The sequence below is a fragment of the Columba livia genome, chromosome 1 (genome assembly GCF_036013475.1).
Source record: "Columba livia isolate bColLiv1 breed racing homer chromosome 1, bColLiv1.pat.W.v2, whole genome shotgun sequence".
Classification (NCBI taxonomy): domain Eukaryota; kingdom Metazoa; phylum Chordata; class Aves; order Columbiformes; family Columbidae; genus Columba; species Columba livia.
Window position 1 is genome coordinate 144,359,340 of NC_088602.1, and position 27,454 is coordinate 144,386,793.

At 37.4% G+C, this 27,454-nt stretch overlaps 1 protein-coding gene across 2 annotated transcripts in view; it reads left to right on the forward strand.

The window, feature by feature from the left end:
* The window catches only part of SYT10 (synaptotagmin 10), a 47,565-nt gene that overhangs the window by 5,833 nt on the left and 14,278 nt on the right, over positions 1–27,454 (forward strand). The window contains exons 2-5 of one of the 2 annotated variants that reach the window (XM_065034722.1): positions 6,510–6,867; positions 12,918–13,482; positions 26,706–26,826; positions 27,170–27,341. In XM_065034722.1, the coding sequence (XP_064890794.1) occupies positions 6,510–6,867; positions 12,918–13,482; positions 26,706–26,826; positions 27,170–27,341 (1,216 nt within the window). Of the gene's footprint in view, positions 1–6,509; positions 6,868–12,917; positions 13,483–14,363; positions 16,914–26,705; positions 26,827–27,169; positions 27,342–27,454 lie in introns of those variants that run through there. The other variant, XM_065034733.1, reaches the window with a different exon arrangement.

Below are 27,454 nucleotides of genomic sequence, written 5' to 3' on the forward strand. Positions count from 1 at the left end.
TGTGCACAGAGCATAAGCTGTAGGTATACTTACACTGCTTGGATACATTTAGGAAGGAGAAAGGACAGATTTACCCAGCCATATGCTTGAAAGTTCTTCTCAACTGTGCCAAAGCAAGCATGAAGGGGACCAGAAATGGCTTGAAGGAATGTGAAGACATCAGTGTAGGACTGTCATACAAGAAGGGAACATTTTTCTTCATGAGAAAGTAACTATTGTGTGAAACAATTGAACGTTCTGTTACAGAGAAACATGATGGAAATTAAATAATAAACATCTGAACAGTTCACAGACTTATTGAATTATTTATGATATAGCTCGTCACCTGGTCAGAACAAAGTTATTACCAGAGAGAAATACAGGGTTCTTTTGGGGGGGAAAGTAATGGGTTACTGAAAAATATGCTTTGCAAAGCCAGTGTTAACAAACTGTGAAAACAAGAAATGCACCTAATTCAGCAGAGACATCCTCACAAGTGTGAGAGCAGCATGGGACCAAGCCCAAAGCTATTTGTTTAATGGAAGGCAAGGCGGGCAGACATGGGTTGAGCAGAGATGGGAGTTACCTCCTATTGAAATTAAGTGAGAGCTGACAAGTAGGAAAGTGGGTAGGCCAGAAAAAACCTTGGAAGTGGAGCCAAATAATTTATATGTGGTGTGTTAAAGAGGAGAGGCCAATGTTCAGTGCAACATCTTTTGCTTCCTACACTGCACACGAAACACGATGGCCCAGTCAGGCAAAAGTTATGAGCTCCTTTAGCTACATACAGCACATAAATAATGTACTGAGACTCATGAATACAGAGCTGTTGTCGCAAATTCCTTCAGATTTCTAGATAACAGGAGGTTATGTGGTCTAGAAGAAGACTGATAAGCTTTTGGGAAATACCTGGCATGTGCTGTACATCACATAAGCTAAAGTCCTGTACCTGGAGTTTGAAATGGCAAAAGAGGGCATTCCATTTGTGGTTGGTCAGATATAGATTATCAGATGCATTAATAAATAATATAACTTAAATAAAATAGTTTTGACAAGAGATGAACAATTTTATATTCTGTAATCATGTTGTAAATCACAGTGATACCTGGCTTCATTTGATCCCCTGACTCTCAAGAAACATGCTAACATAAAGCTCTCTTACCACTAAAAGTGATATACCAGCCAGTAGATGGCTGTTTCGAACAAATTCAGACATCAGACTGAATTAATAGCATAGGAGGGAACACATTCACAATTGGGCTATAGTCAAAAGAGTTGAAGAAGATCTTCAAAGTATATTTCTCCATGAGAACAGGAGAGGAGATCACACATAGGCTTCTAAGTGAAAGGCTATTTTTGCCATATGAAATTTGAGTCAGGTGTTTTGACAGGTTCACGTTATGAGAGAGAATACAAGACTCTGCACCTGTTGCTTTCTGAGGCACACTAAAACATTATATCCCCATCTTAAAGGATTTGGTTGAGACAAAGGTAGTAGTGGAAGACCTGCTAATGCTGAAGAAAAATGAGCACTGGTGACTTTTTGTGTTCTTTAAATTTCCCCAAGGAAAGCTGAACAGCAGAAATGATGGGTTGGACCAACCAGTTCATACACATGGGGACAAGGGGAATTTATCACACTCAGACCTTTTATAATTGATAGACCTGCTGCTTCCCTCCACATCCTAGAAAATCAGAGATGTATTAATTTATCTGATTGAGCTGACAAGAGGTCCCTCTAGAGTGGTTGCAATGGGTGAAGTTCCTTATGGCTGATCAACAAGAGAATAAATTAAAAGTTAAAGAAAAAATATGTCTGAAAAAAAGTTAGAGAGACATACTTTAAATGTTTAAGAGAATCAAGATCAGATAGAGACCAAGAGGTGGGTTGAAATGGAATATAACCCTTTTTTCCTAAGCATTCCTTTCCCCTTGTTCCTTTTCTGGCAAGAGTACATTCTCTTTAGCATGGTCCACATCAGACATGTGCCTGCCCCTTATACACATGGGCAGTACAGCTACATCATGGCAGTATCTGGTCTCTTTCTCCATTCAAGATTATGGATTTGTGGACTATGTCTTTCCAAAGTTAAGTATCAAGGGGCATATGGTCTCAGGGGACTGACTAAAATGTAACTGAACTTAATTTGGTTTGGAAATGGAAGTCTGCCAATGTGCATGTTTGTGAATGGATTCATGTGCAGAACTTTTCTAATGCAAGTTTCAAGCAACAAATTGTTGGAAGTCATAGTACAGAAACCATTGCTTAAAACATTGCCCAGCATCCAGGAAAAAAAATGGGGGGAAGTTTCTGAAGTACTTGCCAAATATGAAAGACTGGCTGTCAAAGGGTCTCTTATGGTGGTAACATTTCTGAGGATTTATGTAAAAAATTCAGGGATAAGATTTTCAGGTAGGTGGAATTCACAAACTTCCCAACTAGACATGACTTGTCCAAAATTGCCCAAAATCTTGTATCTTCAAAGAGTAGTTTTAAACAGAAAATCATGAGGAAACAGGATACATTCTTTCAGTTATGATATTTTATCAAGACTATGAAAATGATATTAAAGACAAAGGTCAGTGAAGGAATATCACCAGGAATTAAATGGTAACTCCTTTGTAGTCAGTGGAAGATTTTTCCACTGATCAGAAGAGGGTGTTTGATAAAGAAGATTTTCTTCATATTCCTGAGTTTACCCATCATGTGAACAGGAATGGCAAAAGCATAATGCTACATGTCCAGATTAATAATCAGGAAGATGTCCTGTTTGTGGAAACATAGCATTGAAGACAAGCTACCATTATCAGTTCAGAAAAAGAGTTGTCAAACAACTGCTTGTAGTTCAAGATTATTTTTCTCTCCCTTTGTACCAGAGACGAGTGAGAACATTGTTTACAATGTTGGCAATTAAAATCCCAGCAGAGTGAGTGTATCTCCTTTTGCCTCTAAAAACTCAGGCAGTCTTTCAATTTGTTACCAGTTCTGCATCTTTAAATAATACTTACATCTGTACAGTGAAACCTGGGTCTGATGACACATCCATCTTTCAGTACCCATTTTCCTTCCCAACCAAGTTTCCTTGACAGAGAAGTGAAGAAAATCCTAGTCTGCACAACTGTCAGTGTTTTGTATTCTTAAGCCAAATTTCCTATAAAAAAGTAATAAAAGAGATATCCAGTCTAACATGCAAAGCATCTGCGAAGTTCGGTTTGACTGCTCTTCTGCAGATGATTGCAGTCTTCACATAACAGCAAATCTCATGCAATTTCTCAGTTGAGTGACTGTCAGAAGTGAGGAAATGAAGCAATATGCTTTTTATGTCAACTTGTATGGCATACTAATTGCTTTTTAGCAATTATGGCAGTAAGTAGTATTAACTTTTTTTTAATGAACTATTTTTTAAATCAAATTCCTGGCAACTACAATTACTTCATGTTTCTGTTTAAGTGTTTGTTGTATTTTGAAGTGCAATATATGAGGTTGTTTAATTTATTAGTAAAATAGCAAAAATGAAGACTATAATTTGTACAACTGTTTGTTGATTTAGCTTCTACATTTTTGCTCTTGAGACTTCAAATGTTTCATGTGTGGGTTTTTTTAGGGCTATAAAACATACTTTTTTGTAAAGATTTTGAGTCTGATTTTGAATTTGAAATAGTTTAATGGAAATACAGAAAAAAGATCTTAGTGAATGTTGAAATACAGGAGTAGGTATTGAAAAGAAACACCAAGTTATCTGAAGGCTTGAAAAATGCCTTGCAGTGAAAAACTTATAATAAGATCAGCTAGAAATGCTTTGATGGGATGTTTTTCAGCTAATAGTATCTATTTATCAAATTGAAACTCTGCTGGAAGGGATCAAGTTTCATATTTCTGGTTTTGAAAGGTTTCTAGCAGTTTCAAAGTTGTTAAAAACACCCTGTTTCAACATTTTCTACATTAAAAACAAAATACAATTTTCAGTTCTAAAAGCTTTCCTCTCAAATTGTAACCTAATTATGCCAACCATCTCTAAAATGAGCTGATAATGTTGTAAATGCCTCACAACTGAATTTCCTTTTTTTTTTTTTTTTTTTTTTTTTTTTTAAATTTCTGGTAGATCACAAACATTTTCAAGAGTTCTACATTTTGTCAGGCTGTGAGAATGGAAAAATATTTTTGTCCAGCTTGATTGAAAATTCAGCTTGTTCAATTTATCCAAAAAAGTTTCTTCAGTGGGACATACCTTAGTATTAATAGATTAAATTCACTTATGACTATTCTCTGACACTGAGACCAACTGGCATGTAAAAGCCTCTCTCCATGCTATTAAAGCCTGTCACCTGCTGAAACAGAAGGGCCACAACGAGACTGCCTATTAAGAATGATCACTGACCTGCTCTAGTACCTGATATTTTCCCTAAAATTCACTGGAAGAGTATGAACTGGCCCAGTTTAAAACCATCCCAGGGACTGATATAGGCAATTGAGTTTCAAGTCCTGGGTTTGTTTCCTGGAACTGTTTAGTTTATTTGTATTTTGCATAGGCATGTCTTACGAAGCCTATCATGAAAGAAGTGATGACTGTAAATTAGAGCTACAAAAACAAAAATCAGAAATACAAATGAGCAACAAGGTGATTAGCCATTGAAACAAGTTGTAAACTCAGCATCTGTTAATGTCTTCTCTTATTGTCAAGTTCAGACAATCTGCTAAAGAACATGCACAAGCCAAATAAAAAATCCTGGGCTCAGGAAGAATATCAGTGTGAAGAGTAGATTAAGCCAAATAGCCTAATAACCCCTACTGGGCATACATTGTTTGCTTCTTGTGTTACATTGTTATTAGATGCAATCATGCATCCATTTGTTGTATGGAACCATCTTAAATCAGAATTTGCCATATGAATTTCTCATTAAGCTGACATGCATATTCCAAGGGCTACATTTTGTTATTTAACTACTGGCAGAAAAGGAGGACACCTTTCTCAGGACTGTCAGGAAAAGGTCAAGGAGGCACACTTCTGTTCAAGGCAGGGCAGCAGCTTGTGTCAAACTCAAATCACGAAACACATTCTCTGTCAGTTGCCCATGACACTGGCCAGGATGTAGATGAAGTAAGATCGAGCAGAACTGTATCTATCAGATCTCCAGTCTATGAACATTTTCTATTTGCTTTTGCTAATTCTCATGTATTTTCATGTTGAATGGGCCTTAAGCTCAGTGTTTGTTACTGAGAGAGATATCTGGATATTATATATTAACAAAGAAAGTGCTCCCAAATTTTCTACTGGAATCTTCATCTTTCAAAGGGACCTGTGAGCTACATACTCTTCCATGGAGCTAATACACACCTAGAGGGCTATTTTTCTTCCTGTGATCCTCTAGAAAAAATACACTCAAACTCTTGTTGCACTTTTCCATTGGTTCAGTTTAGTAGCCTGTAGCCTGGAGCTATGGATACAGAATATTAGCTGTTAAACTGTCAAAACTTGTTGTACTAAGCAGCAGTAACCATTGCTTGAGGGATATTTAAACAGAATTTATTGAATACTTTTAAAGCACACAAAAGGCTCTTTTCAAAAGGAAAGGGATGTTTTTAGTTATATTTTATAATATTACATGATACTGGAAAAATCAAACTGAAACATGTCACATAGAATAAAACTCCTAATTAGGGCTCAACTGGCATTTCTGGTGATCCACCATCTCCTAAAATACAAGTCTGTTCACAGAATTTGGTTGGTATGAAACCTCTTCTCCTATCTTTGGCAGTGCTATTGGATATGCTAACTAATTGTGGCAGAAAAAGTCACATACAGGGCAGCAGGGGTAGCTAAGTGTACAGTATGATCTTTGTACAACTCAGGGCATTGTATAGTATACTCTGAAGCTAGTTGCATTTTCAGAGCAGAATTTTAGATACTGATGTGTATGTGCTGGCTTTGCCTAACACAGTCTTGGTCCAGAGCTTAAGATTTAACCCTAGAAATTTCTTAGTTATGACAGACTATGTCCTATCCCTATTTATGTAACTTAAACATTAGGTTTTAACGTGTTTCTGAAGCAGTTATCACATAAACAAAAGTTTGGCAAGTCCTGAAGAAATTTGTGTCAGCCTAGCATTTTAGAACTGGTCAGTCTGCGTGTGCACTTATAGAAAATGTTATTGTGGTTTAGCTTTTTCAGCAAGATGTGTTCCTGAGTGGACACCCTTTGACAACAATGTCTGGGTGTATTTGGGACCATTTGGGTAGTCCCTTGCTTCCTGAGAAGTCTGACTGAGTGCATGCCTAGTGGTACAGACACTGCCCCCTGGCCTGAATAACAATATATGGAGTATTTGTGAAACAGGTATTAGACAATGATAACATTTAAAAGGTATAGGCTTAGATATTTAGAAGGAAAAAAAAAGAAAAAAATAAATAGGACTTTAAAGGTCTACACAAGATAATGTTCAAAATGCTTCTATCTTCTTACCTGTGTCATTTTTTTTTTTCTCTCCATGTTCATCTGTCATGATGATCTTTGTTTCTAATTCCTTACAGACATCTCAGTCAGTCTATTAGCAGTAGTCGTCAGCTTCTGTGGGCTCGCCTTGCTGGTAGTCTCCCTTTTTGTCTTTTGGAAGCTGTGTTGGCCCTGCTGGAGAAGCAAACCTCTCGCTTCCAATGCCAGTAATGTCCCTCAGAGCAACTCCAGCGCTCCTACGGAGGTTTTTGAGACCAGTGAGAAAAAAGAAGTTAAAGAAAATGGGAAACCTACAACAAAGGTACTTGAAGCTGCATTGAAAATTAGCCACACTTCACCTGATATACCAGCAGAGGTCCAGAACGCACTGAAAGAGCATCTGATCAGACATGCACGCATGCAGAGGCAGATCACTGAGCCCACATCGTCCTCAAGGTAAGCCAGGGGTACTCACACTTGTGGCACATTTTATGGGAATAGGTAGAGCCAGAACACTGCTGAAAATTTCCAGGGTCCTGGTTTATTCACTGACTTCTTAGCAGTTATGGGTGAAACAGCAGTCAAGCGAAGGTGAAGTCTCAGTGTCATTTGAACAGAATATTCTGAAACATACCCTGTACCTTCAGTTACATAATTATTTTAACATATGAACATCAAATCAGTATCTCCTGCTACTTTGTAAATACGTATGTTGCTTCTCCAAGCAGTTCCATTTTAGGTTTTGTGTAGAGGAAAATCCATTTCAGTGTTATTTTTTAAGGTACTGCAAGTCTGGCTTTTCACAGAGATATATTTAACAGACACAGCAGTTACTTTTGCAGATGGGAGTTTCCCTCTCCACTAAATAAATGACAGATTTGTTGTTGATGGCACATTTCTTTAAGATGTGGCTTGCCACTTATAAAGTAATTAAAATCCCAGTCTAAGAATGCAGATCCTTATGGACTGATCTTGAAGTAGTACAGATTTTATATAAATCCTTAAATAAATTACAAGCATGTAGTATTGCTGAAGTGATTTCTTTTGTATTAAAGTGGAGGACAGTCTTTTATTTTGTCTGAGGTACTGGTTTATGTTGAAAAGTAGTGAGATGTGTGCAGTGACTTACAGTTTCAAACAAGGTTTTCTTCAAATACTGTCAGCAAATTTAATGCATGGAAAACAAACAGTGAATTGTAAAGATCACTTTCTACATCAGAAAAAAAAAAAAAAGGTTGGGGGAATGTTTTATAAACAAAGAGTGGGACAATGAAGGCTAAAGGAGGCATCTGAAGTGTTGCATAATGCCATACGTAAGAATACAAACACTGTTTAGGAAGTAGCTTTTCCTCAATAAAACGTTTGCTAAATGAACACATGCAGGGAAAAGGCAAAAAAGCTCTCATTTATAATGATTCTTGAAGGCATAAGATTGGAGAGGACACATGCTTTACATATAGTGGGCACATACCTTGCTGCCCTCTGTGAGTCTCTAAGACGGTGTTTTGCCAGCTCAGTGCCCTGATGGTGGTGGCAAGTGCTGAAGGGCTTTTTCCCAGATATTTCAACAGTGTGTAACAGCCAAGAGGGAACCACAGGAGGCTCCCAAAAACAAGAGCACTACAACCAGGGGAGGTCTAACTGACTTCAGCAGCTGAACCATCCCCTGAATTATGAGACTGTACAGCTGGATTTAAGCCACATTGCCCTGGCTGTGCCTGGCTCCAGCTACTGTATCCATCTGCTGAGAGAGGGAGCACAGTATCCAAGCCACTCAGAGGAACAGTTCCAAAATCCTGGGAAGACAACTTGGAAATTGTAGCTGTTACACTAAACACAGAGGGACTAAAATTGATACAGCTTAGCATGACAAGGATATTACACAACTTGCTATTACCTAATAGGATATTAACTGGAGGAGTTTTATCCATCACGTACAGGTAAACCTGTAGGTAGTCAGACTGTCTGACTTGCTGAACAGACAGGAGAAATAGCTGGCTGCTAAATGGGCTTGAATACTCCCTGTGGTACTATAGGGGAAGAAAGAAGTTCCAGGGACATGATCCAGAGCTGCTTCAGGCTGTGAAAGCATTTCCACAGACCTCTAGAGTGATTTGGACTGTGATCCAAATGCATATAAAATATTCATGAAGCCAAGGGCAGTTTTACAAAATTAAAACCTGCCATCAATTCTGCTCTTTCTGCTCATGTTGGTAACTTTGTAAGGGAGCTTTTTCTTTTTATTCTCTCTAGATTATCAGTGTTAAATCTCTCCTCAGAGGGACAGTTCCTTTGCTTTGAGTAACCCTGGTTGTCCCACTTTATCCAATTTGGGTGTTTGGAAACATCACCTTCCTTTACAGTTTGCTGAAAAACTCCGTACCGTTGCTACAAAACATGTTTAGAATTAGATGTGTCTTAAAAATTACCCAGAAATGGTCCTTTCTATGTTTGTTAATACATTTTTTCTGTACCTGTGCCAGCCTTAAGTGAGTTATTCTTTCCACAGCCCTTATTAATTATTACTGCCAAGAATGTCATGTAGGAGATGAAGGCTGGACATTTAGACCTGCTTTCTGGATTAGTCCTCCTCCTTTGTGTCACAGAATATTGGATCATGAAATGACTAAAAACTGTCTCTGGTGTCCTTCATTGGGAACCTCTAAATAAAGGAGAGCCATTAGCAGTCACAGAGGTAGCATAGCTTTCTCTTGTACAGTCTTTGACATGGCTTTGTTGTACTCAGAAGTCCTGAGTGACCCAAATGCACTGTTTCTTAACTGTATTCAGTTGACAGAGGATTTAAGAGAAATATTTGCTGTCTGGATTGTCTCCTCTACACTGATCTCCCATGAGCTGGGTCAAAGAAAAGGGTGTAATCACTTCTGTGATGGGTTCTTGCAGCCATCAGCTCTTAATAAAAGGAATTAAATCATATTTAGTTATTGTAATTGAAGCATAAGGATTTTAAGAAACTATTCAGAGCAATAATAAAATGTGCCTGATCACTTTTTGTGGACTGTGTATTTAACATGGAGATATATGTAGGGAAATGATGAATTTCTGCTTGATTAGAACTATATAATTTTCATAGTCCCCAATAATATGAAAAGACCTGCTTGTTAAAAAAACAAACAAACCAAACAAACAAAAAAAAAACCACAACAAACCCAACTCTTTAGTCCTTGATCCCAATGAACCAGTAAGCTATGATAGAAGTCCTGCGTCAATTGTGTTCATTTACATTTTTTTTTCCTCTGTGTTATTGAGAACTACACTTCCCAATAAATTTTGAAAGTATTCTGTAATATAGTTTGTTTCTTCTATGATATTCCTTCCTTCAGATGTTCACCTGTATTTTCAAAGGACTTGCTTTTTGCTCTTTAGCATTAGGTGCGAGAGAGAGGAGCTTGTTCAGCTCTTCAAAGAGTAAGTCAGTTCCCAAGAGGCACAAGGGCAAAAAGTGAGTTGCTTAGGAATGTTAAGGCTAAAGAAAAACAAGTCAGTCTGTTGACCTTAGTGACTGCAGGGAGGAGACAGCAGCCTCTGTTCTGTTTAAATACCACAAGTGACGATGTCCATTCCTGGATTTGGTTGAAAAGATTATTTTAATGTCATCCAGGAAAGCTGTACCAGAGCCACCCCTCATAATTTTCAAGTAATGTCATAAATCAGCATCCTATCTTTTTCTTTTATCTTACATATGGCAGCCTTACTGAGTTAGAAATCAGCTTGGTACTATCGTTATTATTTTGTAAGTGCAATTTTATATCATAATAGAAAATTACATACAGATTTACTGTCACTCAAAATGCATATGTTCTAAGTTATCAAAGGCATGTCTGTTATACGACTGTTATAACAACAGCCAGAGGGATAGGAGAGCCAGCAGGGGTAGAAGAACCTGGAGTTGCACACATTGGTAGCTTTGCAGCATTTTCACAACCTGGTTGCCTGACATCCTTGTACTTCATTACCACACTCATTAATTCCTTTGTCACTGCAGAACAAAGGAAGATAAATATGTTGCCATGACAGCAATGAAACATCTTAATAATTAACAGAACAATTAGCTATCTTGGTGAAATGCTGTGACTCAGAACAGACACTAGGCGCTATGTAATTAGGACTTTGGCTTACTAGAGCAAAAGCACTGCAGGTTCCCATGGGGAATAGCCATACAGCTGCACTGTTTTACTTAGTGACAGATCACAACAATGACTATGTTCACTAGAGGATCTTATGTGCATAAAGTTTGAAAATTTGAAAGAAGGTTGGTACCTCAGAAATCGTCAATTTTGGGGATTCTATTTTACTTTTACAAGTATTAACTCAGATCCTCATAAATGCAAGAGAATTCAAGGAAAAGAGAGTTTTTCATTTATCTGTTTTGACTCAAACTGGAAATGCCATACAGTCAGCTTCACAGTTTCCTCTGCATAAGCAGGTTTTTTTACAGCTTATCTACGGTAGAGTTTGAACATGATTATCTGGCCATCCCAGTACTACAGCTGCAGGTGTGAGGAGCACTCAGGAAGGCTTACCTGCACAGTTTTCATTAGCACAGATAGAAGTAGCAGTAACACGGGTCCTCCTGGACTTTTTTATTAGTCAAAAATACTAGAGAGCTAGTGCCTCGGTTGCTGCATGTCTAAACTTCTATTGCCATTACATTTTGGGTGGAGTTCATTTCCTTCCCCATGTTTAGCATATTTATGAGGCCGGACTTCTTGGAGGACAAGTGCACAAGGACAGCCCTGAAACTCCCTGAGGGCAATATTTTACTTTTCTGACTAGTTATGGGCCTTTCTGCTCCTCACTCCATTCGAATGTAGACATCATATACTATGAATTTGGCAAGTTTTAACATATAAGAGAAAAGAAAATCTTTCAACTCATCTGTAAAAAAAAAAAAGAGAGATGGTAGAATGTGCTACAAGAGGAGTCTATTGTTCATCTAAATTTAAGATCAAAGCACCTGGGTTTTTTGGAGCTACTTCAAATCTAGACTATGAAGTTCTCCCACTCCTGTTCTTGTGTTACAACAGGACTGCTCCTTGCACCTACCAGTAGTGAAACAGCCGAACAGGGAAACGTTCTTGTCTATTATTTAATGGCTGCAGATTACCCTCTTGTATCTCTGCTGAGCTGAACTGCAGTAGTTTTGTGCTTCATGCTTTCTGCAACCACTTCACTTACAGCAAAAGTACAAATAATATCTATGAAATGAGTCCTGTTTGCTTTCAAATGGACAATTTGCATTTCTGATTTAAAGAAAGAAACACACAGCTGTGACACCTCTTGTTTTCAGAACACAACACCACAGGGAAACTAAGCAATAAGGCAAGGCTGCATTTGGCATTAATAAGCAATTGATTGCAAAAAGCAGAGGAAATTCTGACAATTAAAGTGTTTTTTAATGGGAACTCAGTATGCTCACAGGAGGAGGTAGTGAGCTTTTCCAGTACAGATTGTTGGAGTAGTGAAGTACCAAGGAAATGTGAAAATGTCCAAAAATAAACTGGACAGTGTGGTCATAATGGCATCTACTGATTATTAATTCTGTGGAGCTTTTCGACCAGTGTTTTTATTCTACCACAAAGCTGTATGGCATACCAGGGGTTTGATTTCACTCTTAGCAGGAAAGGCACAGATTTCCATTTATGTTCATGAGTCAAGATAAGCCCATAAAGACATATGCTTATGCAACACTATTCAGAATTACAAGGATTTAAACATATTGTTTCTTGCTAGGAGTCTAGGAATCAGTTTTCTAATGCACTACACAGCAGAGTGTGAGGACAAAAGGAAAAACCCAGTCACAGAAAAATGTTGACAAGAACTTTGAAATGTATTGCAGTCAAAACAAAATGTTCGCAGTATGATTGGAGAAGGAGCCTGTACCTCAGTGTAGCAAATACCAAGCAGGTGTATCTAAAATGTTGTAGGATGGCAAAGAACTATGCTGAAAACCTCCAGACATCGCTTTGCATGAGCTTTTCAGGTGCCTTTCACAGTGATCACTGTGAAGCTTGGTAAATATTTGATTGGAAAACTAGCAAGGAATGCCTCCATAAACCAGGGAGTACTGATGACAGTTCTGCAAATGATTTTCTTTTTCTTTTTTTTTTTTTTTTTCCTGCCTGGCTATAGTTTATTCAGGGCCTAGCACAGTGGGATCAAGCAATGTTGGAACTGTGAACTTGTTCCGTGAAAGAACCTGAATTCAGTTTTAGCTCCATAGCCTGACAAGAAGGTTATGAATATATGTATTGCCAGAACACTGGGTGTCTCTCTGGCAAGAAATTAATTTTGAACAAGCATTTCCTCTCAAGGGTGTTTTACCACTTGCAAAACATTGGGGGTGGTTATTTTAAAATTATTTTAAAGAGAGGAACCCTTACTAATTTGGTGTTCTTGTATTTTCTACTTAGCAATAGCCAGGTGTTTTCCTGGAGATAACCATGGCTCATTTTGTGTGTGTGTGTGTGTGTGTATGTGTGCAGGCACAATTCTTTCAGGAGGCACTTGCCAAGGCAAATGCAAGTGTCCAGTGTTGATTTTAACATGGGGACAGACCCAATTTTGCAAAGGGGAGAGACGACGACCAGCATTGGGAGAATAAAACCAGAACTCTACAAGCAGAAGTCGGTGGATTCTGATGGGCAACAAGAAGATGTGAAAACATGTGGAAAACTTAACTTCACTCTCCGGTATGATTATGAGAATGAGCTTCTGGCTGTCACAATTGTCAAAGCCTTAGATCTGCCTGCTAAAGACTTCACAGGAACATCCGACCCCTACGTTAAGATTTATCTGCTTCCAGATAGGAAAAAGAAGTTTCAGACACGAGTTCACAGAAAGACATTAAATCCTGTCTTTGATGAAACCTTTCAGTTTCCTGTAGCCTATGACCAACTCAGCAACAGAAAAATGCATTTCAGTGTTTATGATTTTGACAGATTTTCTAGACATGACATGATTGGGGAAGTTATTCTTGATAACCTTTTTGAAGTCTCAGATCTCTCCAGGGAAGCCAATGTATGGAAAGACATCCACTGTGCCACCACAGTAAGTAATGTGTTCCAAAAGCATTAACATGGTATTTTCATTTCTCTTTCGTAGTTTGTGGCAGAGCATCCTGTTTATCAGCAGAATCTGGAAGGAAAAAAAAATGTTGTCAATATTTTCCTTTGTACTTAGGAACATATAAAATTTAATTACCTAAAAAAAATCTTCTGGGAACATACTGTCATCCTTATGGCTCACTGTACAAATATGAATTAGGTTTATTAATTAAATAGTATGTCACAAAAGACACTGCTTAACAAGAACAATTAACATTTTCCTGTTAGCAAAATACCTTGTCCTTCAGAATGACCATCTATTGAGCAACAGGGCCCATCGTGCGTTTGTTAGGAGATTTTCATATGTTTGGAATCTTGTGAAGGACGAGAGTCTAAAAATCATTGAAATCTAAAATGTTCTTTGCTGGCTGCCCTGTGCTTAGGTTCCCCAGTAGATGTATTTTTGTTGCTCCTGGTTACTAGCAAAACTCACAAGACACAAGCAAGTAGAGTTAGGAGATAAAAATTATTTGTTTATTGTTGCAAGCAAGAAAAGGAGGCCTGTGCATGGATGACAGGATGGATGTCAGGCTACCATCAGAAAACTCAACAGTCCCTAAACATTATCTTTGTTAATACTGAAATCCAAACTCATCCTCTCTGGTTGGAATTTGAGGTGAAAAAACAAATGAGTTGTGGGTTGTTAGGGTTTTGGTTTAGTTTGGGTTTTTGGTGTGTGTGTGTGGGGGGGGTGTTGTTGTTTTGGTTTGGGTTTGTTTTGCTTGTTTGATTTGGTTTGTGGTTTTTGTTGTTGTTTGTTTGGGTTTTTTTTTTGTTTGTTTGGGGTTTTTTTGGTTTTTTTTAACTACTATGGTATTTACATAGAAATTTTCCCAACCTTGGTTCTGTGGAGATATCCAAGACAGTCTGAGTCAACCTTTGACTGAACATGGACTGGACTTCTATAGTGGCAATAAACAGAGGACAGAGCAATACCAGACACTGCTTCAGATACAGAAATTTCATACCATCCCTTCAATAGAGCCAGACACTTCCCATGCCTCTTTTCCCAAATGTTTTCATGCTGTTCATACCTGCTAGACAGGGAAGTCTAGGTCTGCATGGCTAGGAGGACAAAGAGGTCTGATATTTCCTTACCAGTTTGAGCATGAGCACTGTGTTTCCCAAAAAATGAGAAATATTAGGGAACAGAGCATAGTGGAGACAGTTTTTGAATGTGAATTCACAAAAACAGCTATTTATTTTAACTGGTGGGTCTACTAAACTGGCTGAACAGCCTCCGACACACCTCCAGAAAATGGTATCTGTGTGTACTTAGTTCTCTCAAGCTCAGATTTGAGCTAAATTTATGAACTGTGTTCTCATCTTAAAATTGAATCTGTGTTTATGGTCTTGGAGTAATAGCCCAGTAACAATTTTTTACATATCTCCTAGCTTTGATATTGTCTTTAATACATTAGTAATTATTTGAACACTCACTGGTCCTTTGCAACCAGCATGTGTGTGTGATTTTTAGCTGATAACTAGAATGGTTTCAGCAAATTAGGATCCCTGGACTGTCCATTACTAGTTTTGAGCAGATTGAAGTGACATACTAAAATATGCAATTGGGAGATATACTAATATACACCTGGATGAAAGTGGTAACTAATCTTGGTACCGAATCTTAATTCAAGTGTCTGCCTCGCTAAGGGGAGTACATGCAGTTATAGTGCTCAGTTCACTCCGCTGGTGTTTTACTATGTATGAAGTTTAACTGAAAACATTATGGATTTGGATTTCAGCTTTTCCACTAGTATAGTTTACAGTATTTAATGTGTGTGAATAAGTTGTCTCCACTTAAACCATTAACAATAAACACATCAAAATGAAATATCTTCTAGTACTGAGTGATCACATCAGCTTTCACAAGACTTGCACTATTCTCAGAAACTCATGTAAGAAACTGTTTAAATTCCTTTTTTCTGCTAAGATGAAACCCTCCTGTAAGATGTCCTGTTAGTATACGTGCAATGTGCTGCCTGCTTGTTTATTTCAGCTGTTTCATATAGGTTGAAATTGGTTAGTAATAAAGATTTCTAGTTCTGCCATTTCAGAAACTGTAAGATGAGGAAGCCAATCCTGCACAGGAATAAACAGTGCATAAGATGTCAGTTAATGGGGAATTACAGTCTTAAGCACCAGATCTAAAGTTTACCAAAGCCATGATCTGTCAATTAAATAACTAACTAATGCATGCCAGAGTCAATTGGACTTGGATTAAGCCTTGAAATTAAAAGATCCAGCTGGTTCGACCATTAGTGAAAAATAACTGTACTCCTGGCAAGCATGCTTTGGTGTTCATAAAGAATCTTTAAAAAACAAACCAGCTGCCTTGGTGGGAGGGTCCTTACACAGTAGAGTATGGGAACCAATATGCCATTATGCAAATTTATTTCTTTTATGCTTTTTCCTTCTTTATCTCTGTTCTGTTTTGTTGTATGTTCTATGAAATTTTTTTCAGCCTTCTGTTCAGACATGCTTCCTGCACCTAGTGGCTTGCTCCTGCTGTTGCTAAATGATAAATGATGGAGGAGGGTAGAAGTGATAGAAGAAAGGATTGGTCCAGAACTTAAAAAACATCCAGAACTTAAAAAACATAGCAGAAGTAGCCTCCCCTCAGCTTTGAATCTTTTATATCTCTTCCGTAGTCAATAATTTTCTATTCAGAAGATAGAGTGAGGATAAATATCATCCATATTGCCTCCTTGGAAAGAACCTATTTTTATGACACTAGGCTCTTCAGGAAATGAACTGCAACATTGTACCAGTGAAGGAAGTTACCACGGGAGTTTGGGAGATTCTCTGCTATGCAAACACACTGTCAGTAGTTAACATATGTTTTGAAAGATTTGCTTGCACATCCGTAGAGTTTTTATTTGGTACAGGAAATACATAATCTGGGGAAAATCAGGCTGGATGGTAGCTCTGAGTCTTTTTGACTGTAAAACCAATGAGACTGTGGGAATGCACAGTTTTAATACTTTTTTTTTTTTTTGCAATGATATTAATTTGAAACTATTTTATACAAGTGCAGGATTGGCCTCCCCACTTGCTCATTTTTATTCTTATAGTTTTCAACTGTTGATATTTATTCATCTTTTGTAGTTTGTATTTTGTTCCTTTATTTTTTCATTCTTATCATTGTTTCTCTGTTATATGTTATGTTGAAAACCTGCAGCTATTGTATATTATGTAGCGTGTACCTGTTGTAAGTGCTAAAGCATTTTTATTTCTTAATGTTAAATTATCAAGGTAAATTTGGTGTAAAATCAGTTGTGGAAAAGAAGTATCCTAGATATCTGATGATATAAATATCCCCAAATTTTGCTTATGCATGGGTGATTGAATTTTCAATAAATGGTCCATCATTTACTTCTGTTCGCTTTATTAATTAAAAAAAAAAAACCCAAACAAACAAACTCTAAAGGCAGCTTTGGACAACCTGTGAAGGTTGTTCAGTATGTTGCAATATTCATAATAATTCAAAATTCATAATACACTTTAGGAAATCAACTCATAACATCAGATGCAAACAAATAATATCAAGCAGATTGTTTGGTCAACATATCTAGCTTCTGGTTTTTGCAAAGTGCTTGTGAGTTTTGCCTACATTTCTGAGGTTCTGTTACTGTCAAAATATAGCACATACTTAAAAAAAAAAACCCAAACCACTCATTTTTTGGATTTGCTAACAAGCACTTAAGTGCAAATATTCAATGTTGCAAAATTATATAGGCAAAAAATAAAAAACCCTCTTATCATCTAACACTTTCTGGATGCACATGTTTATTAACTTCCTCTTATACTTTTCAAAATGATTGATTGCTTTGGAAACCACTGCTTCTAACATCATTTTCTAAAAAAAATTGGCAAGTGACTGTCAGAAACGTTTTTTTCATAATGTATTCTGTGAACTCTATTAGTGTAACTAATTATGGGAAACTATGCAATTGGGGAAAAAAAACAGGGCTTAGAATTTAGATGAAAGCCGTTTCCAGCACAGTGATAGTCTCTTGGGGATGTTAGTTGTGGAACTGTCATATATTTGTAATCTCTTGAATTATCTCATGTAGACAGATGATGCAACTTGATCATCATTTCATTTTCTGACACCAGGCCTTTCAGTACTGCTGTTTTTTCATTTCTGAAGTGGGATATGAAATAAAGTTTTGTAAGGACACAGACTTCATGTGATGCCCATGATCACTTGGACTATAAGTGAATACTATTGTTGGAAAAGACAGAAGTGCTGAAATACTTCTTTTTTTCTTTTTTTAAGTAAGTGGGACAGTAACATTGTCTCAGTTTATTTATCTCAAACACTTACCAGAGTAGGATGTCACACAGGTAATCCTGCCGGCTGTTGGCCTTTTATGGAAAGAGATTCTTCTGAATTCCTGATGAAACTAGAATGAAGCCTATCTCTGCAGCTGGCCCAGAGCAATTGCAGGCATTTTATTTGCTTAGTTTTCTCTACAGTTTGCTTGTTCATAAAAGGACAAAAAATGGCACACTAGACCTTACTGAGTAAGGCAGTAGTGGTATAGAGCTAACAAAGAGATCAGAGAGTTTTAGAATAGTTTGGGTTGGAAGGGACCTTCACAGCTCATCTAGTGCAACCTTCTGCCATGAGCAGGGACATCTTCAACTAGAACAGGTTGCTCAGAGCCCCGTCCAGCCTGGCCTTGAATGTCTCCAGGGATGGGGCATCTACCACCTGTCTGGGCAACCTGGGCCAGTGTTTCACCTTCCCCACTGTAAAAACTTTCTCCCTCATGTCTAGCCAGAATCTCCTCTCCTTTAGTTTAAAACCATCACCCCTTGTCCAGTCCCAACAGGCCCCGCTACAAAGTCTGTCCTCACCTCTCTTATAGGCTCCTTTTAAGTATTGAAAGGCCACAATAAGGTCTTCCCGGAGCCTTCTATTCTCCATGCTGAACAACCCAAACTCTCTCAGCCTGTCCTCATAGAAGAGGTGTCCCACCCCTCTGATATCTTGCTGATCTCCTCTGGAGCCTCTCCAACAGCTCCATGTCTTTCCTGTACTGAGGGCTCCAGAGCTGGATGCAATTCTCCAGTTGGGATCTCACCAGAGCAGACTAGAGGGGCAGAATCACTTCCCTCAGTGTGCCATGCTTCTTTTGATGAAGCCAAAGATACAATTCAGCCTCTGGGCTGCATATGTCTTATGCTAGTCAAACTCTGAGGTCACATTATAAAGATCATCCTTTTTTTTTAGTGTTCAAGGAGCAGCACTATCAGGAAATGTTTTTTTCACTAGTAATGTAGTGGACTATGCCCTACAGTTAGCCATTCTAACCAGAATGGACTTAGACTATTAGTGTTTCTGGAAATACACATAGAAGCTTTAACATAATGTTAAGTATGTGTGAAAGAGTAAAAGCTTGCCAATATAGAAACATTTATCATCTCTATAGTGGGAACAACCTTTCTAAAGCCAACAGCAGCTGGCACTTGTCATTTCTGGTCAGGGTTTGTGATATATGATTCACGTGATCATCTGCTGCTGAGTAGAAGAGAATACTCTGGGTCAGTCTTTACAGGAAATGTGTTGAGGTTTTTCGTTTAGGTATGGGATTGCTTCAGTTTTGGGTGATAACTAGAAAAAATTATGGAGAAAGGGTGGGTTTCTGTCCAGTTACTGAAAGCAGGGAAGGTTTCTATTATTACTGAATGTTTCTTTTTATTTGAAATGACAAATTATTTGAATATTCTGCTTTGCTAGAGGCAAACTGCTGCTTTCAGCCTACTTTAAAAGTAATAAATATTAGATAAACAAAGAATATGGTTTCCCCAAGGGAAGTTAATATTTCTGCATCCAGGCAGTGTCATGCTAGCTATGTTAAGGTGCACGGCTTGACTGATTTGCTGTTCCCTAAGTGCTCTCTGAGTTTCCCACTGCGGATAGTCTCTTTGCAGTCAATGCATTGCTGCTTCAGAAGAGCATCTCTGTACGGGAAGCCACATGCATCTTGGTTCGCTCGTGTGCTGGTAGATGCCATGGTTAGTTCACAGAAGTACATCTGTTCTCAGCTGTTCTGAAGCAGTAATAGGCTTCCTTACTGCCTGGCAAAATGAAACTGCTCTGCTAGTGCCCAAGACAGCTGGTTATGTGCAGAGGCAGTGACAAAAGAAGCACCCAGGAGGCTTCCTGGGGTGCTATTGAGAGCCTTCAGCCTGCTGGACGCAGCATGCTATCTCAGGGAGTCCTCTCTTAGTAATCAGCCCTACAATCAGCAGCTGCACTTACCCAGGACAATCAAGATGTCAGGCTAAAACAAGCACTAGGCGTCCACAAGTGGAAGATGTAGTCATTATAGATCAACAGTTCCCACTGCTTCCATACTGGCTTCCACAGAGGCAAGAACAAACACAAACCTCATTGATTCATGTCCCAGGACAACAGCTCAATTGATAAGCAGTGCTGGGAGGAAGAAAAAGCTGGATTCGATATGCAAAGGATAACAGGAGAGGAAAATAAAAACTACCTGTGCGGACAAAGTTTCAAAAATACAATCCCCTTGAGAGGTGGCAGAATTAGGTCTCCAGTTCAAGCTTCATGTAACTTTTGGCAATTTCTGTGATAACGTAAATGCTACCAAATTGTAAATGCATAGATGAGAAAACAGACAGTCTGGTAAATTTCTGTTCTGCTCTTTCCTATCACTCTTCTAACTCTTAATCTATACCTCAAAATCATAATTGCCTTCATACATTCTTAACTAACTGTCTGAGGGGACAAACTTCTCGCTTCTTTCCATCCAACTTCCAACATTTATCATTATGTTTTATTATGTTTTATTTTATCCCTTATTCTTGAAGCTTGAGGTCAGTAGTTTTTATTGAAAACCAGGAATATATGTGTGTTTCTGAACAGGACAAGGAAACGAGAGATAAATCTGTCCATTGCAGGAATTGTTATCCTGTGTATTCAAGTAACCTAAAGGTCTGATTCTGCCAGTGTATTTTTCAATTTACATATTATATAGAAAAGGAATTTTCAGCATGACCAAAGGAAGCAGCTAAAAGTTTGGGAATGCAAATGTTTGAATAACTTCTTTGATATCTAGAAAAACATTATTACTTTGTACAGATGATTATTCTAAATACAGCAGGAAAATTAAGAGAAAAAAATTTGTAAATCACTTGTTTAGGAACCAAGCACAAAATAAATTCATGCCACCCTTTGTTTTTTTACTATGCTAGTGTCACACGCAGTCTTTAAAACATCATTTATATTACAATTAATAGAAAATTAGTACCAGATATTGAAATTGAGATTAAGAATTAAAATTATTAATTGTTGTGGATTATGATCATCTGAATTATAACAAAAGTAACAACAACTTTTTTTTAGAGAATTCCATTTTGAATACAGTATTAATTGTTCAAATACTTGTTATTTTAACCATGGAAATTGATGACATTCCAGTAACAATAAAAGTATATAATTTTTTTCATTCCAGTAAAGTTCACATAGCTTTTTGCAAGAATCCATTTTCAATTGTTCTTTTAAGACTTTGTTTGAATTGCAAAGCTTCAACAACCAAAGGAAAAGAAAAAGAAACAATAATCAGTAATAAAAATGGCCTAGAGTTCATTTGCAATTGAAAAAAGATGCAAAACCGACACCTTATTTCACATATCAGCTCCCTATAAGCTTTTCATTCTTGCTGGCATATGAAATCAGTGAAGATATTGGATTATAGGAAGGAGATTATGCAAATTCTTACACTGTCAGTGAATATTTTTTCCCATTCAGTTTAGAATTATAAGTGGTGATATGTGAGAAGAAACCACCCTGAACACAGAAAGATATCTGCCTAACTTCACTAAATTTGGAGAGGTTTCTGGCTAAAAGTTTTCTCTTCAGTTGAATTTACTGGAAACAACTGGGAAAATTAAAAGGAGTAAGAAACAGCAAAGTTTTCTCCTGCAACAGTGGCTCTGAAAATTTGATCAGATTAATCGATGTTCCCCTACAAGGGCTCAGACTCCTCCTCACATCCCTCCGCTATTTATCCATATTGCGAGTAGGGAGCCCAGCCCTTGTAGAAATGCTGCTACTTCTTCTACAGGTGTAAGTGTTAAAATGAGAGCACTGGTGTCAAGTGGGTCAAATAGAATAAGGACTATTTTTTTAATCTGAATTTGCCAGCCTCTGGACTGATTTCCCAAGAGCCCATAAAGCAGGCCATGTAGACAGATCCTTTGTAACCTAATGGCAAAAATGATTAGCACGACCATTCAGGTGTGGTTGCTAATGTGGGGTGAGAATTATGCTATTTGAAGAACCTGTATGCTGTAGTGTAGCTAAAAAAGCCCAAGTTCTTCTGAATAGCTGACATACACATTTGAGGTTGTTTTTTTATTGTTTTATTAGTCTTTTTTTGTTCTAGCATTGCTGTACCAGAAAGTGGATTGGATAGTGAGGTAAACTGGGAGCCATAAAAATAACTGAAGTTGGTATAGCACTTAACATCGTTCCAGTTCCTTAGTTCTGTACAATGGCTACAGCGCACAAAAGGGAAATAAATTAAAAAGAGATACACAGTGCCAAAAATGCTTCCTTTTGCTTTAGGGCAGCTGTACTTGATACTGTTTTTTCTTCTCTCTGTATTGGAAGTCAGTGGGGGTAGTATCATTACAAACATATGTAAAGTTAGCTGTTAATTGAAATCTACATTTAATTTAAGAAGAAAAATAAAACCTCAAAATAGAGATAAAATTTCATGGGAGTTACCTAAGTAATGTGCAATTCCAGTTGAATATATGAAACACATAAGACAATCTGAAGCATAGTTAAAAATTCGCATGAATGCCAACATCTGGGTCCAGGCTTATGTCTTCTGAACCATGTGTTGTTTTGAAGTGGATTGTAATACAGATGTGATTCTTGGGGACAGTCTGTACCTTGACTTCCTCAGATTTGCTTGTGTTGAAGGGTTCCTGACACATAAGTTGCATGAATTCAGTTATCTAGTGTATTATAAAGTGAGAGAAATATTAATTTTCTAGAGCACAGGGATTCTGAAGTAAATTAAATCCTGCTTTTAAATCTCAGTTAAAATCAATAATGCTTAAGAATCCAGGGCATTTGAAAATATTACTTGTGATAATCAATGTGGTAGACAAAGACTACCGTGAGAAGTTTAAATGCTGAGTCTTGCTTTGTTCATTATCTAGGTCTGAAGCTGTGTTTTCAGCTCCAATTTCATGACCCTGTAGTGCTCAAGTCAACAAAAAAGTGTGTGCGTGAGAATGGGATACTCCAGACATTTTACGCAGTCTCTGATGCTATCATAAATATATATGCGTAATTTTAATCTTAATCCCTTAAAACATTTAAAAATTCATAAATCTTGCACTTAACCCTGTGTCATTGAATTCCAAAGAATATTTATTTTAATGATGCATTTTTTATCTTAATCCTGAGTTGCCCTATGATCTCTAGAGCTCCTAACAAAATGTACTCAGTTCACACAAGTATGAAGAAAGACCACCAGTCTTGATAGTTACTTAAAGTAGAAACCGATTAAAAGTACTAAGACTTTCTATTCCTTAGTAACCAAAAAGATAGTCTACCAAACATCAGATGCCACAACTAGTACAAAATTACATTAAAAAGATAAAATCATCAGAGTTGTTTCAAAGGATTCTGAAAGGACTTGTATTTGAATTTGATTTGAGGAATATGGGAACTCCTAGTCTGTAGTGGCAATACAGGACAGCCAGTCATTGCCACCAGAGGGAAAGTTAAGTGATATCTGTGTACTAGCACATGGTAGCTACTAATTTTATTTCTAGCCCTTTGATCTTACAATGTGTGACTCACAAATGACTTTGATATAGACAAGAGTGTTTATTTGAAATAGTATCTATTCTAGTGTACTGCAGAATTTACCTGTTGAAATAGTGCATAGAGCAACATCAGTGCTTTTCCGCAAAATGAAAATCAGACATTTCAGGGCAGCACAAGCCACATTTTTTTTGAGTTAGAGGTGGTAGGTGTCAGAAAATGACTGCATAAACAGTGGAGCAGCAGAGAGGCTTTTTCTAATCCTAAAACCATCGCTTTCCATTTCAGAGAAGACAGTACACAAGTCACAGATATCTGGTAACTTCAATACATCTGCCCTTTGGACAGTCTGCTGCGCAGAGTGAAAAAATTCCTCTCGTTTGCTGTCAAAACATTTATTTTTGCATTAAGGCATCTTGCAGGAGATTTTCCAAGCTGTTTTTTCAATATAATTTCAATACATGGTGTTCAGAAGGGAAAGAAAAAAGACTGAGGATTAGCCCCAAACCACTGCCATTTTGTTAAGTGCTGATGCCTTTCTCTGGTCTTCAGAAAAGTAGGGTAGAGCAATCACTACATGGAGTTTTGCAAGTATTTTGAGCAATGTTTCTTTTAAAGTATTTCAGTCATGGGAAATAGTCCTGTCTGTCTTTTCATTCATCATTTGAGCTCACCCAAACCTTTGAGTGTCTATCCAATTTCTCTTCAAAAAGAAATAATAGAATACTCAAGTTCATACTCCCATCTTGCAAAAATGGTTTTTTCTCTATTCACCTACACAAGTCATGTCTGAAGAACAAAGCATTAGTCCCTTTTATGAGCTGCCCACTGTGGTTTTGATCCAACTCATCTTCATCACCTCTCTCAACACAGACCTTAAACTTTGAAGCACTGGATAGGGGAGGAGGACTATAATATAGCTCCTTTTCAAACAAAAGAGTGAGATCTCTTTCACATGTGGACATGAAAAACAATGATCAAACTCTGAATTCAGAAAGTAATGCTAGCAACAGAAGCTATGCTTAAAACGGATTTCAGATGTGGCCAAAACTAAAAGATAAGAGAGGCTATTTGCTGCTTTAACAAATGAGTGACAAGAATAGCACTTCATTTGTTCAAGTTTTATTTATACTTTCTAAATAATAAAAGTATGTTTGTTAATGTGCTCTGTGGCACGAAATTCTGTGCTCAGTGTTTCAAGTAAGGGGTTGGGCTAAGGAGGTGTCAAATAGCTGTATTTATACTATGTGGACTGAATAAGCTAAATAATTTAGAAACCCTGAGAAATCTGAAATGCTGACAAGCATGAAATTTGCCCACAGTGCATGTTCACATGCTTATCAATCTGTTAATTCTCTGAACAGAATCCCAGCAAAATGACTGAACATGTGAATTGACCGGCTTACACAAAATTCAATATTTTATTAACAGTGCAACAGATAATTCAGATAATTTAAAGCTATTCCAAAAGTGCATTCTTCAATCTAGAGTCTACAATGCAGGAAAACGAACAAACAAACAAAACCCCTGAAGCATGTGACTAAGTCTATCTTTACTCAAGAAAGATCTGAAGTACCTATTTCAATTTAGACAGAGTGTTAACCCAAAGGAAGTCAATAAAATTGTTCATATAAAGAACTGAAAAATGCGAACAAGAAGCCCCAGTTTGTCTCAGAACTATAAGCGATGTATTTGTTGACTACACAGCAATCATTATTTTAGTATGTACTGTTTAAAAATACATCATGCTTGCTTTCTCATGCTAGAAAAGATGTACCATAAATCCAGCGGTTCTCAAACAAATTTGTACTCTTGGGGTAGCTGTAGGTTTAACAGATAAGATATTAAAGCTGGGATATTAAAAATGAGCTTTTTAGTAGTAGTCAAAGAAAGTCCTTTGAGATCACATGAGAGTGCTTGAGAATGGCTGCCTTACAGAAGTGACTTTCTTACATGCTCCTTAGAAGCTCATACTTAAAAATCCTGAGTTATTCTTACTGAGCAATTTTCTTTGGACTTTTTTGGGTGACATTTTTAAAACCTTAGAAGAACAGATATTATGAATTTGTAACACACCTAGCATCTCATAATTTAATCTTTGGTGGTATTAGGATAAGAATATAACTGTGAGGAAAGAAAAAACAAGAATTGATGGAATCTCCCTTAGATTACATTTCTCAAGTGTTGTAGCATCTGAACTGTATAGCAACCTCATATTTCACTGATTTAAAGAACATTATGTCAACATAGAAACTGTCTTTCAGGATTATTAAGATGGACCTTATGCATCTCTTTAGTTTGGAGAAGAGGAGGCTGAGGGGTGACCTTATTAGTGTTTATAAACATATAAAGGGTGAGTGGCACAAGGATGGATGCAGGCTCTTCTCAGTGGCAAACAATGACAGGACAAGGGGTAATGGGATCAAGCTGGAACACAAGAGGTTCCACTTAAATTTGAGAAAAAACTTCTTCTCAGTAGGGGTGCCAGAGCACTGGAACAGGCTGCCCAGGGAGGTTGTGGAGTCTCCTTCTCTGGAGACATTCAAAACCCGCCTGGACATGTTCCTGTGCAACCTCACCTAGGTGTTCCTGCTCCAGCAGGGGGATTAGACTAGATGATCTTTTGAGGTCCCTTCCAATCCCAAACATACTGTGATACTGTGATCTTTCTAAGTATATTATCCTCCAAAAAGTTGCCCTTGAGCCAGGAAAGTTATAGGTGCTACTCCTTTACTTAGCTTTTTCTAAAACAGAGCAACCCTTCAAAGAACAGTAACAGCAATAAAGCTAGCAACTTTTACAAGCACATTTGTCTTTTCAAAACACTTAGACAATACAAACTTTTCATACACATACACATGCTCAGAAATAAATCTCATACATAAATTATTTTGGCTAAAAATAACATAAATGTGTGTGATTTAAATATTCCACCATATTTTTTTCTACTGGGGAAGATGGAGTCTGAGTCTTTTCACCATCAGAATTTGATATTCTACATTGAGGACCTGTTCATTTATGTGAATTCAACACAAACATATCGGGAATCCAGGAAGTTTTGGTTCTGCTTTTGTTTTATTTCTTTTTTTCAGTTTAGTAATTCTAGATCCTGTCACAGAAATATTATCCTGTTTGTATTCTTTCTGTGTTTTATAGAAATATTTTCCGAAAATTGTTTGTGACCTCCTTGAAAGCATATGAGGCTGCAAAAGAAGTCTCACCATGTAAAAAAACAAAACAAAACAAAACAAAACAAAAAACAAAACAAAACAAAACTTTTGAATGATCTGAACTGAATTGTTGGAAATACGGTCGAATTTTAGTCATTGCTTTTCTTTTTTCAGGAAAGCGTAGATTTGGGTGAGATCATGTTTTCCCTCTGTTATTTGCCAACTGCTGGGAGAATGACTTTAACAGTCATCAAATGCAGGAATCTCAAAGCAATGGATATAACTGGTGCATCAGGTGAATCTACTTCTTTTTTTAAATAACAAGGTGGTCTATCCATGAAGGGGGAAAATAACTCCTTGTTTTTTGTATATTTAGCATGGTTGAGAAATGGAAGTAGCAGGACAATGAGTATAGACCTTGTTCAGATCTGCTGACTATCTTTGGTCTAGCAGCTCAGTATGCCTATGCCTTTCCTTTGTATTGAAAGCGTATTGAAAGCAGTGTTTGCCAGGGTCACTGAAATATTTGTAATTTTTTGTCTTATCAATGTGACATCCCTACAAAAAATATTGCTCTTATGTTACACATCTGAATGATGTTGAGTCCAAATGCCCACAACTGATTATCTGTTACTCAGATCCATATGTCAAAGTGTCACTCATGTGTGAGGGCCGAAGACTGAAAAAGCGGAAAACAACCACAAAGAAGAACACGCTAAATCCTGTTTATAATGAGGCCATCATCTTTGATATCCCTCCAGAGAATGTGGACCAGGTCAGCCTCTCCATTGCAGTGATGGATTACGATAGGTAAGCACAGCTTGCTTCTGAAACCTTAATCTTCATTGAGAGGTTACCTGATCATTGAAAGGCTCTGCTTTCTGCTTCCCTGAACTTTTAAGTTGGTTTATTGTTACAAAAGA